This window comes from Linepithema humile, chromosome 6 (assembly GCF_040581485.1).
Source record: "Linepithema humile isolate Giens D197 chromosome 6, Lhum_UNIL_v1.0, whole genome shotgun sequence".
Lineage (NCBI taxonomy): Eukaryota > Metazoa > Arthropoda > Insecta > Hymenoptera > Formicidae > Linepithema > Linepithema humile.
Genome location: NC_090133.1, coordinates 21,167,068 through 21,183,516, shown reverse-complemented (window position 1 = coordinate 21,183,516; position 16,449 = coordinate 21,167,068). Strand labels below are relative to the sequence as shown.

Sequence of the window (16,449 nt, the reverse complement as noted above, 5' to 3'; positions counted from 1 at the left end):
AGAGAATATTATACAGGGTGATCAAAACAATCTACTGTCCTTGAAATGTCATATTCTTGAGAAAATTCTGAGAAAATTTTTCCTTTTACAAAATTTTGTCCGAAGTTTAGTTTTCGAATTATAATTGAAAATAATTAGCTACTTACGAGTCCGGTATTACGGGCAGGCAGAGACGCACAATGCATAATGAGATTGTCAAATGTTACGTTAGTCTCATGACGCGTTGCACTGTTCCTGCCTGCCCGCTGTACCGGACTCGTACGGTAGGTAACTATTTTCAATTATAATTCGAAAACTCTAAGCTTCGGACAAAATTTTGTAAAAGGAAAAATTATCTCAGAATTTGCTCAAGAATGTGACATTTCAAGGATAGTAGATTGTTTTGTATTTAAGACTAAAAAAATAATTTCAAAGTACTAAATAACTACTTAAAAAAATTACTTCAGTGCTTAAAAAATAAATGTTAGACTTCTCAATGATAATGATCAAAAACCAGACCAATAATGAAACAAAAATATATACTTATTTAAAATTGCAACGAAAAATTTTTCTACGATTCAAAAGACTTTCTAGTTTCTTTTGATCTACTCTCAAAATATTTGAATACTCTAATTCCAAGGTACTGATGTATATATGATACGTATCGAATAAATACACATATACAGATATTTATTGGCTATTCAAAAAATTAGTTGCATCATTATACAGGATATCTTCGCGACTTCAATTTTAATTTAGTGACACGTTTTGATCCATTTTCTATTGTTTAGAATTTCTAATAATTTTAATAATAAAATGTTAATAATTTCCGTATTTCTCATGAAAATTTTCTTCTGATTCACACATTAAAAAATAACTAATGATTAACAAATCATATTTTCAGTTTATTTCAAATAAATTTTACTTATGCAGAATTTTAATTTGAAGTTTCAGAATGCATAATATTGAAAGTTAGTAACTTGTATAAATGTTAACTCTTTTTGATATTTTTTTCTAAGAAAAAAATTGATTCCAAATTTGTCTGTTAAATCGCGAATCATGAAACAGCCTGTATGATTTGTATTAAAATGAATAACGATTACAGTGCAACGTGTACGTAATATTTCATCACGCAGCGTTTCGTGCGATCCAATCCGAAGTCGACGAAATCTAGACTGTTTTTCACTTGTGTGTTATCGAAATTGGTAAATTACTCATCGCTCGATCAATGTCAACGTGTTCTCCCGTGATCGACGGATATCACGCCCTTAGTCAAATAACGGTTATTAATTTTCCAGCGCGTGATCATCCCCGGAGTTTACGTCAAAACCGTTGCGCACGAAACACCACGCACGGAACGCTACACTTACGTGACTACTCTGACTACTTACGTATAGTAATTTGAAAAAAAGGACATTACCTAGTGCGTGCATGTGTTCGGAGATCTTACCAACGAACTGACTGAACGCTCCTGCGTGAGCATGCGGTGAAGGATCGATTTGGTTAGACACGCACACAAAACATAAACGGAACGTATTTTCTAGGACGCGTGAATGTGATTAGTGGCGATTATCTCGTGACGATTATGGCGATCGATAGCGGCAATTTTACATGCGAGATCGCGATAGCATGATTGTAATCGTGATGTAATGGTGGATGGTCAATGGACAGCCAAGTGTGAATGTTGGTTGATTCAAGCAATCAAAGGAAAAAAAGCGTGTGGAGCGTCTATTGATTGTTCGCGTGTTACTTATCACTTGTTTGCTGCTATATCGGAATTCGAATTTGTTTGTCAATTCAGTTAGACAAGTTAGATTTACGCACGAACTTCATAATTTAAGATTTATTATTTTTAATGAAACTAATATCGCAATTAAAACATTTTTCACTAATTATAATTTAAGACTATAAGTAAATAATAGAATTAATTAACTCTTTAGTCAAATTTAAACAATTTTTGCATTTAAAAAATGAAATTACTAATCAGTTAAAGTAATATTTTCTATTAAATTTTTAATAGACAAGATTATCATTTATTAAAAAATCTGTTGCCAAAAATAAAAATTACGATCTTCCTATCAATCTTAAAAATTTTTATATTTTTAATTATGCATTTTTACTACTTTAAATATATGAACAATTTTTTACAGAATTTATATTTTTTGGAGAAGAATGTAATTGTCCTTTGATTATTAAAATATATTAATAGTTATATCCACTCCAATGGCATCGCATTCTGCACAGTAATTATCAAATATACATAAAGTCATTAGAAAGGAGACATAAAACACCATTATTAAAAACGCTATATAATTTTGTTTGTGTCAGTTATCATGGCATTCGAAGCTCCAATATTTCCGATATGTACAAGACCCGTATTTCTAAGTGCACAAGTGTAATATCATGAAAAAAAGGGAATTTGCGTGTAAATCTGATTTCTCAAATAACTTACCCGCTGGCTCTGAGGATGTCGACAATTTGACATAATATTCACTCGTTCCTTCGTTGTTGGACGCCACCAATTTGTATTCGTTCTCCGTGTCAGATTTCTGAACGTTATTGATCGTCAAAATTACACTCCATACACCACTTCTCTGTAAAAATAGTTTTATGTTATGAACGTGCATCAATCCGGTTTGTGATATCGAGCTCTTAATTTTCCACGCTGTATCGCTCATTAATTAAGCCCTTTAATTAAGCTCTTTAAGGTTGTCGCTGTGCGCACACGCACAGTGAAGATACGTCTATAAATTATTCGAAGGCTTTCGCTATTAATCTACCAGTTTTTGTACGCAATTCTTTTAATTTATGTATTAAAGGGATGAATGAATCATTATAGTGTTTATTGCGGAAATAAAAGTAAAAAAAAGTAAATTTTCCAGATTTTGTCAATGTTACTTAATTTTCACTAAATATGTATAAATATTTTATTTCTGCATCTTCAATATTCCAGTCGAACTTACGCCAAGTTTTATTTCTCTCAATTAAATTTATTTAATTTCTATTGCACTTCTTATTTTATCTTTGTTATGTTCTCTCACGATAAAAATGTTTTACATTTTTACGAAATCTTTTCGATTTTTATTAAATTATTTTGCTTTGTCATCGCAGTTTTCTAATTGAAAAATTTATTTGAGAGCTCTCGATATCACATCAAGCATTATTCTCAGGCGCTATTATAGGAGTGAAAGCGGCATCCCGAGCCCTTCCGTGCTTTCGCCTCTCAGTTCGCCGTTAGTAATTGCGTTTTCAGAGTGGAAGCTGATTTGTATTCGTCGAACGGCGCGGCACGTCGCGCTGCGCTCAGTCGGCTTGCCGCTCAGTAGTCGCGCTCAGTATAAGTTGCGACTTGCGAGAGCTGCAGCCTATTTGAAAGCCATTCATACGCGAGCCAGTTGCCGGTTGCCGAATAGCGACGGCGGCTTTTATTGGTTCTGGCACACACTGGCGTTGTTCCAGAGTGTTACGCTCGCGCGAGCGTGCCGCTCGCTCTGAAAGTTCGCGCCTGAATCGTGAGTTTCGACGAAATCATCGGACGCTATTGAAGTCTCTCTCTTTCTCTTTCTCTCTATTTCTCTCTCTCTCTCTCTCTCTCTCTCTCTCTCTCTCTCCTGATCGGAGAATAGCTCGCGTCATTGAATGCACTCGGTCGGTTTGCCGGGCGCGTGCCGCTCGATTAACGCTTCGACGCTTCTCTCACTCGCGATCGAGATCGTAATCTCGCTATTTGCCCGGAAGTTCGCTAACTTTGCGACCTTGCGTTGCGATGTACCGAACAGCTGGCACGCGATAAGCAACGATAAAATTTTCAATTTTAAGTGAATATTTAATTTCAAAACAAGATAAAGAAAATAGAAAGAAATACAAGTGGAACATCTTCGCCATTCGCTTCTACTTCACAACATGACTTTTTTTTTGTTGGGAACAAATTTAACAAATTTTAAGTAGCATTCAAAGAACGTCAAGTTTCACGAAGTTTTTTAAACTTCTATTTTTTTTTCTTCCTTCAGACTGATTTAATAAATGCATTCGGAGTAACAAGAACGCGAGGTATTCAGGAGGACGAACGTCGTCGTTTACTTCTGTTCGCCGTTCTGAACTAATTAAAAAGCGCAAGTTGCAAGATCGGCAAATCCATTTAAACCTTAACTACGGAACAAACAAACCGCTTCTTGTTAAGCGAGACAATGGGTCAGAAACAAACGCCTCCGCCGCTCGAGGGCCTCCATGCGATCGCGCGTCGACCGATCGATTCGCGCCGCGTCTGAATTCAATGGAATTTCATTATGGCACTGCGCTCCGCGCACGCTGTCACACAGGTGTATGGAGAATGCATCGGGCGAACAGTAAATCGAGGCCCACCGCCGAGTTGCAGTGCAATATTGAATTTCTATTTCATTTGCTTCCAATCCGCTTGCTCTTCCCTTTCATCGCCAATTATTTCTTGGCCCACACGTTTCTTTCGTTTACCCGTTTTATCTGTCACTGAAGCTCGAGTCTAAACGAACCACCGGCTTTAACATGTTCTACTCTACATACGAATCGAGTTGCCAAATATACTTTTTCCCTCGTTGCGACGCGTATATTCGACAACAACATCGCTTTAACAGAATAACCGATAAACTACAGGAGTAATGTTTTGTTTAATAAATTTAGAAATCTTTTCTTTCAGCGTGAAATTAGGAGCTTAGTAATTTATACAAAATTATTTTAAACTAAATACAAAGTTATTGACATTTTTATTAATTATTACTACTAATAATTATATCGTAAATTTAATATATTTAAAAACTAAGTCGGTATTTTGATGAAATTTAATTTGAGCAAAAAACTTACTAATTCAACGGGGCTTGAAGTTTGAAATCGCTGAGTCTTATCATATGTTCCTACTTCAATAGTTTCGCCGTTTATATTCCACGTGAATTTAGGCATAGGATTCGCAAAAACAGTAACATTGATGATTCCTTGTCTGCCAATTACGTATCCGAAGCGTTCAAAGGATTTATGCGCCAGAGGTGCATCTAAGCAGAAAAAAACATTTTTTTTAAATCTACCAATGTTTATATCAAAAACAATATCTGCAATCATAATTTTTATATAAAAAATATCGCACTTTTTATATTTAATTAATTTGATTTCAACAGATTGACATATATATAAAAACTTGATTGAAAATTTGAACAAGCTGTTATTCTTTTATTAAATATAGACACAATATTTATTTAATTGAAATTGAATTTTTAGTTTAAAAAAATTCAAATTTTTAAGTAAAAATGGAATAAAAAATAAATACGATACAGAATAAAGAATTAAAAAATTAAATTAAATTTCTGAAAATTTGAATAATGTTATGCATTAATAAGCGAAAAACTGCTTTGAATTGTGAGAATTGTGAGTAACTTACATTCTACCGAAAGTGTCCGTTCTTTAACGAGAGGATCCTCAAGGCCTGTGTGACTGACTACGCATCTTATCTTCTTGTTATGATCCGTCCAATCTAATATGCGTGAAGCGTTTCGCATCGAGATATAGTCGCCACTATCGTTGAAGACTGTGGTTCTGTCGCTATTTATTAGCTCGTCATCTAAATATTAAAAACAACAATCTCATTTTTTTATTATCGACTATAGCTTAATAAAGTTTATTTCATTCTACAAATATTTAAGACTCAAGAAGCAGTCTTTATCTATTTTTATGTTCTTATGTTATTAATTTTTACGCTTTTCTAAAAATTAAATAATAAAAATACTAACCGAGATATAAAGAAACATTTGCCGCTGGTCGTCCCTTCGAAGCTTTGCAACTGATTTCCAGATTGTCCTCCTTCCTGTAGTAGCCTTGAGTGCCTCGAGTATTACTCCTACTCAAGAGGAGTGCAACATCGTTCGCCGTTGGTGCTTCTGCATGAAAAATAAAAAAATATTTAAATCTTTCTTATTGCTTTATGTATCAGTATAGGAACAATACAGAATAATTAGCATTTTTCCCATTTGTTTTATTAGGTATTTTTATCATATTGTCATTTAAAATCTTAGTCAAAGAAGATGACTTGAATCTTTCCTCGCCGTGCTATTTTCTGGCGTTAAAATAACAGCAGATTCTTTTAAGATATTCATGATTCTCATCATTTATCTTTATTGAGTTCATCTTAAACGGTAATTTCGCTCTGAGTGCTTATTTCAGTCTCCAAGTCAGTAAGCAATTTCCTTAAGGAAGATTAATTACTTTTCGAATATACAGCTCTAGCGATTGCAGCAAGCATCAGTTTTTTGCTTCTTGCTTTAATTGATGTTCCCTTTTTATACTCTTTCTTTTTTATAAAAAAAAGATTATATATATATATCTTACTTTTATTACTACATGCTGTATAATAATATTTTCATTATACTCACTTTTAAATGCTATGGATCTAAATGCCCACATGCTAATTAGATTGAAAATACTTATATTATATTCAAATTAAAATGTGAAAACAATCTACATATTATACACAAAATTTGTAGATTTAATGTAATTCAGATCTGAAGAAAGTATAAAGAAAAATAGATAGAAATAAATAAATATCTATAATATTTACAACTCTTCTTATAGTATATTAAATTTTCGCACATAGACATCTTTTCATCGATAAAAATGTAACTTGAAGAATGTGACTTATAAAAACTCCATGTGTCAAGTCTATAATTCGCTAATTTTATTTAGTCGGAATCTCGTCGAAACGAGACAAAAAAATAATGACTCACCTGCAACGATGATGTTTAGAGTTGCATTTGCTTCATGTCGAACGTTATCAGTCGTCAGGAAACACTTGAAAATGCCATTGTGTTTTCTTTGCACCTTCTTGATACGGATCCCACATTGGCCGGCGTGCCAACCGTCACCGTGATACTCGATATCTCCTTCCACATCTCCCTGACTTAACACTATGGCAGTATTCATGTTAGGCATCTCCACACGACAAACGCGAAGCGGTCTTTCGGTCTTGCACAGGACCTTCAATTCTTGGTCGATCCGTACGACCGTTTCCATTTTTGGCTCGATGTCTACTGCTGGACTTGTCGCTGAAAACAAATAAACATTTTCAAGTTTAATAATAATATTCACTGATTATATTAATCGACAAATTATGTTGTATTGGTATATTTCGAAAATTTCGGTTTTAAACGAATGTCGGCTTAAAACAAGAAATTGAGCTCAAGTTTACATTTCGCGCGCGTTATATTATATGTTATATGCAGTACAAGTATGTAGTGCTTAAAAGATTAGATAAGTTATATTATTTTAAAAGATTATATCATCGCAAGATATCTCTTATAAGTGAAATGTTCATATAATTTTTTGTATTTAAAATAATTATATTCCATAGTTTTCACAAATTCTTATAGCAAAGTAGAAATTGCTCTTGTTCAATATTAAATGTTCCACTTTAAGTTGCACGTTTATTACTATTTAAGCTTCAGGTAAAACCATATGTTTCTTCTTCGTCACCCCTCAATATAATTTAGTGAAATTTGCCATTCGTATTCTCCTCATTATGCAAAGTGCAGGTAATATTTATAACTACTGGTAAAATATAATATTTTACTAGAAACGAATAAATTACAAATTATGATGGTGATTGTGTTGTGGGAGGATCAAAATAGTAAAAAGAAAAAAGAAAAGAAATGTTAGCTGCAGATTTAAAAAAAAACATGCATTGCCGTGTCATCTGCGAGCATCCGATAAAAAAAATCGAGAGGGCAATTCGCACGGGCAAAGATGCCGCGTCTACGAAGATTTACGAGACAAAAAGGAAAGTTGATTAAATCCCCACCTGCATCACCTCTATCGCTCTCGTGTATCTTTCTTATATCGCTGCGCTCTGAGAGAGAAAGAGATTGACTTTTTCTCTCCTATCTGTTCTTTCGTCACTGCAAATCCACTCAACATATGCTGGGCATTTAATCCTTATGCAGCATTTCGATATGGCGCCACATTTCTTGTTTCGTTAATTGATATTTTATAAAATGATACAAGAAATGTGTGTAATTTTTATTAGAGAGTTCAGAATTTTTGCAATCAGATTTTTAATTTTGCATTTTTACATTAAAAAAATCAATAAATTAGCGTGCGTTAAATGGAAAAATTATGCGAACACTTAATGCGATTTAATATGGTCTAATAATAAATGATAATTAAAGAAATAAAGAAGCAAATAAAATAACCTTTTTATGCACGAAGTCATATGCATTCCATGAATATGTGCATTTTAAATTAGAACATACAGTGCGTATAAGAGTTAATACAATAATTTCCAGTATATATTTTATTTTAGCAAATTTTTAATTTTATTTTTATTTTCTGTATGAGTGGAGAATTTATTATTGATGGATTAAATAATGTTCTGTTTTAATCATATCTTGTCTTCACGCGCATTCGAGTTGTTGCAAAAGTTGTTCGTAAATACTCTTTAGCAAAGAGTTTAGATGTCTACAGTAGCTTTACAAGAGCCCTAATGTAACAAGAATGGTAAAGAAACCTCACATTTAGCATATCCTCATTATGCAGCAAACCCTTAAATATTAGTGCCATTAGTATGCGCATACGTGTTGTTGAGGTTTCTCATAACGTGACGTAATATTGTAGTAGAGTCGAAGTTGTAACATGATTTTAATATTCATAACGTTTATCTTACATAATATGCAAGATAACTGTTTCAGATAAACCACACTTTACAAGAACAGGGCAAAGTATTAGTCTGTAATTATACGAAAAGATTACTTGAAAACGATCGTTTTAACTACTTCGACATTTATTCATGAGTTGTGCAGCGAGTAATGCGAGGTTAAATTATTAAATTCTAGCGATGTCTCTTTGCGCGTCCAAAATTTTTGTTATTTTTATTGTTTATTGTAGGATCAATTAGATATCGGTTAAATTTATATTTTATAATATAATCCAAATGGTAGAGAGAAATCAACTTCTAAAAGCTCTTCGTGTGTATGACAAATACATATGACAATTATTATTCAAATTTGACGATCGTCATCGCTGCTATTAATCTTTGACGATGTGCGTTGTTAAGATAACGCGTATTTTAGCTCACTGTATGCGTAAGTGTATAACAGCAAGGCAAAAACTCGAACTGTCTCAATAAAAAGTCCGCGCTTTGGCGCCCTTAAAAAACTATCACTGATATGGTTAAGAGTTAAATATAGACGGTTGCACTCAAAAGTCCCGCCGAGAAGGCGTCGCGACGCGACGCGCATCGGTCGGTCGGTCGGTCGGTCGCATCGATCTCCGCCGCGCGAGTACGGGACGTGACATGTCATCGGCGCGGAACGACACGACGACCGATCTCATGCACGATGCTATTATGATAATGCACTCCAAGAAATATGATAAACTGGGTGTGGCGCGAGCAACGACTACCATATTTCATCCCGTCGGCCGGCTGACTCGATCACTTGATAACTCCGAGATGCAGAAACGAGTAAATTCGAATTTTATTAATTTTGACATATTTGTGTCGTAGTAAACGAATAAACAAACTGTCAAAATGGTAAAATAAAGTGAGTCCAGAAATAAAATTCCCAAATGTAGATGTATATGTAAAAATAACAAAAATTTAACTAAATCTAAACAACTGAAGAAGGACTGCTTTATATAGAAGTTCTAATTCTGACGGTATTTATATATACATATTTAATTTATTTCAAAAATTATTTATTATTCTGGGTTTTCAAGCTTTTCTTGAAAGAACGAGCTTCTATATTACATAGTTACTTGAGTAAAAAAAATACCGAGTCGATGCCTCAATCGACTGATCACGATTTTTCGCTGTTTATTATCGTTGCGCGGTACGATCGAGTAGATTTTCTGTTTTTTTTTTTCCTGTATACAACGGCATATTTTTTTCTGTTTAGATGCATCCAGATGCATTTTCTGTGTATCCGCGCCGATGTTTCGTTCCGCGGTGTGAGATTCAATGGATTCGTTAGAATCGTCGCGTGGTTTTACGACACGTTATGGACTTTTAAATGCGCTGAGAGTACTTCCGAAAAAAACGATGTTTTCTGGTACTGTTTTCGTCCGTTATTTTTTAGTATTTCGTAGAGATGCTTTTTTGTTTTTGTGTTGTCGACGATACTTGCGCATTTTACAATAATTTATATTTTACTGTAAATCTGGCAAAAATTTTATACGTTATATAACTGGATACAAGTCATTTTGTTTTATTATTTTGATCCATTTTACTTTATTTTATTTTATATGTTTTTAAGGCAAAATTTATGAAATTCAAAAATTTAAATCTTATGCGATATTTAGAAAATAATTGCATGGTACAGTAATATTTACTTTTCATTACATGCTTTCGTTTCTCTGAACTTGATAAAATTCATTTATGTTAGAAATCGCACAGAAATTCCTAGACGCTTCCTAAAATGTTACTCTGTGTGATCGCCGGTGCGGCGCGCCATGTCGGCCCGCCAACCGATCGCAAGACCATAAATCCCATTTGATTTTCCGCTCATCAATTTGTTACACAGCCGACGTCACGATCTAATTTGCCCGTATACCGCCCGGAGAATCCGCCCAATCGCTACCGCCTGTCCCGTGTGCTTGCATCGAGGAACACGCATCCCCGAAAGCCACAGCAACAGATGCGATGATTTGTGGACACCGCGCCACGCATCGCTGCAATTATGAAATTAATGCGCCTGTTGGCATTAGGAGCGCAGTGTTATCTCATCTTTCTTTCCGCGATTTAATCATAATGCATAGAAATTATATGGATATGATTATATAATAATAACTGTAATTCAACAATCCGTTCACTGTTCTGTCATATTCTCGCATCAATAGATTCGTATTGATAATCAATAGATTCGCATTTATAATCTGTTCGGTGAATGTGTTTGTTCGAAAAGAGTAACGCGGCTATAGATACACAAAACATACACACACATAGCTCGCATCCAGAAGCGAGTTCCTATCGCAGTCTGCATTTTCCATCTATACTGCATTGCAAAATAACACAATACAATAAGTAACAGCGCATGCATTCGTTCGCGCATTCCACACCTCGGTATTTTATGTCCGCTCGCCGTTATTGACTCCCCCATCTTCCGGCCCCCCCCCCCTCTCCTCTGCCTTCCTTCCTCGCGGCGCAGTGATAACGCGGCGAAGATAATCTTGGTTACCCGGCATGCAACGTGCCGGTGCAATTTCGCAGCAATTTCCAATTTTCTCGGCTCGCTTGCATCTCCCCGTCCCGCCCTCCTGCACCTTTTTCCGTTCGCGGGCGGAAAGGACGAAGAAGATGTGAATTCGGATAGCGAAAAGAGAGAAGGAAAGCAAGAACGAAAAAGAGCTACCGGAGCAAAAGAGAAGAGAACATGTTAAGGCGCGCATATATATTGTGAATCCTGCCAAACGAATCGTCGGATTTGCGGTTATTGTACGCTTGTTCCTCTTTGCGTTGGCATTAAATATTTGCATTCGATTAAATTTGCGTAGCATTTCGTCTGCAGGGCTTCATTATAGTACAATTCGTTTTTTTATCTTGACATAATTAAAGTCTCATCAAACAGAGAGTTGACTTGAATAAAAAAACGTTTAATTTCCATGAAGAACTGTAAGCAGCTTTACGCGACGCAAGTGGCTTTCTCTTAAAGCCGTGATGTTTGACTTTAGTCAAACGGACTTTAGTCCGCCGCTAAGTCGACCAACTCGGGATATCGGTCGACAATGATTGCGCCAGCATGAACGGCGATGTCAGATTCCGTGCACTTCAGAAAAGCTGCCTCGATCTAAAACCACGTCTTGATAGTATCGTTGTTAATGTGACGAGAGCGCTTCGACCGCACTTGCAGCCGAGACATGGACTTGAATTTGCTCGCTTTCGCACAACTCCGCTGTAGATATCACTCTGACTCTCGCTATTTTCACTGAATACTTCAGAAATTGAGATTTCGTGCTAAATGGAAGTATTTTTAACTAAAACCGCGCCTCTCCGTGCGTAGCAGCACGTTTTTTTTTTCAATCGACAGTTTGATCCGCTTAGCTAAATTTTTGAAGGACGATTTAATTTTATGTTACGATTCAATTTGTTTAGTTTGAATCAATTTTTAGGGTATTTCAGTTTATACAGTCCAGTATTTTTGCTTCGTTTTTCAGCATATTCCGCTTTTTCAGAGCAATCCGATTTATTTATTTTACCTAAAGTTTCGAACACAACATGATTCATTGATTCAAATTCGATTTATTTACTTCCGTTACATTTTCAAGCACAATGCATACATATTTTCCGCTACAATTCGATTATTCAATTATTTTTGGTTTGATCTGAATGTTTAATGCATCTTTTACAGCTTATTTCCTTGATTCTGTATTTTTATTTACTCAGAAGATAAAGATTATTCGTAGCTTAGCGTAATTCTAATTCTTTTTTTAATTACATTTTTAATTTTGTTTGCTTAGTCACATTAAGGATTGTCAGATTGCGACAATTTGTGGGAAAGTATAAATAAAGAGCGTGCAAAAATTATTCTCCTTCACACGCACGGTTCGAACGGCAGTAACACAGCTATGCTTCACGTCGGAGCGGATAACCGTGGATAATTTGATGCGAAATGCCGAGTCATAATCATTATTTTCAAGCGCGTCCACTTTCGCCCGCCACATTGCGTGGGCTTAACGATAACCTTGCGGTTTCGTGTTTACACCTTCACTCTGGTATTAAGGGCTCTAACGTTACAACATAATTTCACATAACGAGATCGCATCAGATTAATATCCTTCTCAACCTCGCTTCAATTTCTTTTTATTACATCAATTTTTCGAAAAAATTTACCCAGGTGTTAGTCTGCTTAGTTTTTGCGGCACAACCACAGTTGTGCAGATACACACATTCATCGCTCAAACTTTGTACGATATATTTTTATAGTGTGAATATTTAATTTTCATCGCAGGATCGCTTCAATGAACTTATTGTATAATTAACAGAGAGAAAACTATAAGCCATTATTATTATCATTGCAACGAAACGATGACGTAGGCAGCGCGATAACATTTCTTAAGAAGAGACACGCTCTATATATTCGCTTTAAACTTTCGTGACAATGTAGATCATATCGTCGCGTCGCGTACAACAATGATACTTCAGGTTATGAACTGCATAATACCGTCGAGAGATGTATCGAGTATTCATTATACGATATAGGCAACAAAGATAAAAACTGGATTGTAAAGAAAAAATAAATCTTTTCTTTACAATCAGTTAAAACTAAAATTGAAAAAGTACAAAACTCAAATCAATATTAGTTAATTTTTAAAGATTTAAATATTTTTTAATACCTTAATGTAGAATGAATTTCTTAAATGCAAAAATTATACGTATGCATTATCTAATATATTTTCATCAACTCATTCACTTATTTAATACTTAACTCAATCTATAATTATAAATGAATATTATCAAATTTCGACCACCGCTTTTTCGAGACGCTTTATCATTGCTCATTTCTCGACACTGCGTTAACTAGAAATTCCCGAAAGTCCTGCAATGGACATCTAGCGACAGTTATTTAATACAAAATCCAGTTTGCGTAACTGGATTCCAGCGTCATCATCGACCGAGTAAAACCGATTTACGCGTTGTCGAGAGGAGGAGGGGAAGGAGGCGCCCGGCCAGTATCGGTGTGGCAAACGCATCCTTCCTGTGACTCCTCCGCCCTGAGAGTTCCTCGCCGGAGAAGGTGAGGAGCAAAGCGAGAGGGCGAAGAAGATGAGAGAAAGAAGCAGCGACGAGTTGATTTACTGCAGTGTAAACCGCCCTTAATCTCGGCGAGGATTTACGGCTGTTGGGCCGAAATTGGCGTCCGACTGGAACTCGCAGGAAACGGTTGTCTCGAAGCGCGGAAGTCGGCGCGCGACGCACCGGAAATAGTGTCGTGGACGCGCGTCAAGCTTTTCGTATCAACTTTTTCTCGCTTTGAGAAGGAACTTCCGCGTGATTCACTTTGAAAGCGCAGTGCTCATTCGGCTCGGTCGCAAGACGTGAAAGGAACAGGATCAGTTCTGCCGCAAAGCGGATGAAACTCCAATTTACGACCTCACTTGTAATCTTACTCCGTTTGAATTTGCTGTTCTCTACAGTTTATCTATAAAATCGAGTAAAGAAATAATCCCTTTACTCAGTAACTTTTTTTTTATTTACTTTGCAATTTATAAATTTACTATGGAATTATATATGAAATAGGAAATATTAAAAGTATGATTTTTTAAATACAATTATTTGTTCTTTCTTATTATTGAAACTTTTAGAAGTGTCTATCTTCAACTATTCGCTTCAAGAAGTTTATGAATTAAATTCTGTGAAAAAGTGTGATGTAATTTTTTGAACTCTCACGTTTGTGATTACATACTTCGCGTTTTAATTCCTGCGATGACGATCTCCGTAACGAGACTTAAATTACTCTACGGCAGGAATATGTGTGACACATTTTTCTTGTTAAAAAGGCCACGACAAAATTACAATCGCGCATCGGATTGCCAAAGTACATACAGACTTTTCCTTTCTTTATTGTATATTTCGGAATCTTATCCGACTGTTCAATCGTGTCACGCATACGAACGATAAATCAAATTGAAAGTGCGCGATGTTATGAAAGAGCACGTTGGTTCACGCGAGCTTTTTCTCGCTGGCCGCTTCACCTCGTTGACATAACAGGCCAGTTAGTCTGTCTTGAATTTATAACTTTTATCTGATCAATAAACCGCCTAAACGGATTTGCCATATAATTGCAAATATTTGCTGACTGCCGCTGGTCAAAATTCTACCTACTGCGTAATTGCATACTCGCGGGTGCATCGTCATATTGATTTCCATGATTAATCGTGATACACGGTACTGCTCATTAATGACTAATTAGCGCGTGTACATCGCGACGCTGCGAAACTCGTGGAACATAATTAATTTTGATTATAACGAAACATATGCAAAATTTAAAATTTTTTGTAGTTCTAAACTGTCATACAAAACAAGTCACTTCGCTAGATGATCGCAAAAATTTGTAATATTTAAATTGAAAGCGATATATATTTCGTCGCTCATCGTTGTAAGATATCGCTGCGTATCAATCACCTTCAAGTATTATTCAATCGTTGTTGAACTATGGGATCTGATGAATGCAATCCAACAATGTAAAAACAAGTTTGCGAAAATATAGCAGTTTTGTTGGGTCATGGCGGCCGCAACGGATATCAAGTTAACTTCGGTCGAACAGTGGCTTCCGAAAAAATTGACGAGCGATGTGAAGTATCATAAAATTGACGCAACTGTGATACACGATGATATACTTCTCTTCTTTCAGAAGTTATTCGATCAGTAAACCATTTAATGTCCACATTTATAATGATGTATGAGAGGATTTAAAAATTTTCCTTTTTTTTTTTGCACGAATCAATTATATAACACTGAACATATTGTCACAAAAGATTCAGAACAGCCGCATTGCAAGAGAATTTCAAGTTCTTAAAGCGTTTTGGTTATTTCGTTGGATTGTCGGCTCAGTTGATGATCCAGCATGTCCACATTACTATATTATTGCATAATTCCACAGAATTATTGTACACTGCGGTCTCAATCTGTGACATCTAGCTCGAATTTTAACCTCTGGAATTTTGATCTAGGCAAAACTCGAGTTGCTCTCCCCAGTCCATTCGTGTGTAAGCAGCCGCGAGCATAAGCGTATCTCGGTGGTCGAGCATATTTCGTAGCACCGAGTGGAATTAGTAATGTTAGGGAATAGCTGCGTCTAATATGAGAAGTGCCGGCCGGGATTACTTCCTCTCGCTGCATCGTGAAACCACAGCATACGAACCGCAGTTGGCCCATCGTTGTCGCGCTGCCAACGTCATTTTAAAGATGCTTGTGTGCGAATAAAATATTATTAAAGATCTTGAAGGAAAGTCTTCTAGGATTTAACATCCTGCGAAAAATTTGAAAAAACATTTTATACATTAACGACAAATATTATGTGATTAAAATAAGAAATGTGTAACAAAAATGATTTAGAATTACTACAAAATTTGGAATTTTAAATATAAATTGAATAACAGCCGTAATAATGAAAGGAATATTTGAGAAGTGTCTGGAAAAACCAATATTCGATGAGCTATGTGTTTCCGACGATATTGCAGAAATCTTTATTCGCGTAAATCGAGTTGTCGCATTTCTAACGAACTCAACAAAGAAATACATTCTGCAGTTGAAGTTTCGTCAGAAATTCGAGGTAAGGCCGGTGGGAACCGACTTATTAGTCAGACAAGAAACAATGCCGTTCCACATTCAGCCGGCTAATCCGCGGTAATACCGCGGATTACCAATGTCTCCCTACTTGTTTTGTTTTCTCTCGTCCTCTTCTTGTTAACGGCAGGCGCTATTCTGCCTTTTGCAATCTTCCGAAGATACAATTTTGAAGTAAC

General features: G+C 35.7%; 1 protein-coding gene across 10 annotated transcripts in view; it reads right to left on the bottom strand.

Moving 5' to 3' along the window:
• Fas3 (fasciclin 3) overlaps positions 1-16,449 on the bottom strand; it is a 302,280-nt gene that overhangs the window by 20,248 nt on the left and 265,583 nt on the right. For 5 of the 10 annotated variants that reach the window (XM_067356992.1, XM_067356988.1, XM_067356989.1 and 2 more), the window contains 6 exons: positions 6,723-7,040; positions 5,733-5,879; positions 5,384-5,563; positions 4,816-5,000; positions 2,432-2,573; positions 1,400-1,450 (listed from right to left, as the gene is read on the bottom strand). In XM_067356992.1, coding sequence (XP_067213093.1) covers positions 1,400-1,450; positions 2,432-2,573; positions 4,816-5,000; positions 5,384-5,563; positions 5,733-5,879; positions 6,723-7,008 — 991 coding nt within the window. In that variant the 5' untranslated portion in view covers positions 7,009-7,040. The remainder of the gene's footprint in view (positions 1-1,399; positions 1,451-2,431; positions 2,574-4,815; positions 5,001-5,383; positions 5,564-5,732; positions 5,880-6,722; positions 7,041-16,449) is intronic. The other 5 variants (XM_012366297.2, XM_012366294.2, XM_012366300.2 and 2 more) reach the window with 1 other exon arrangement.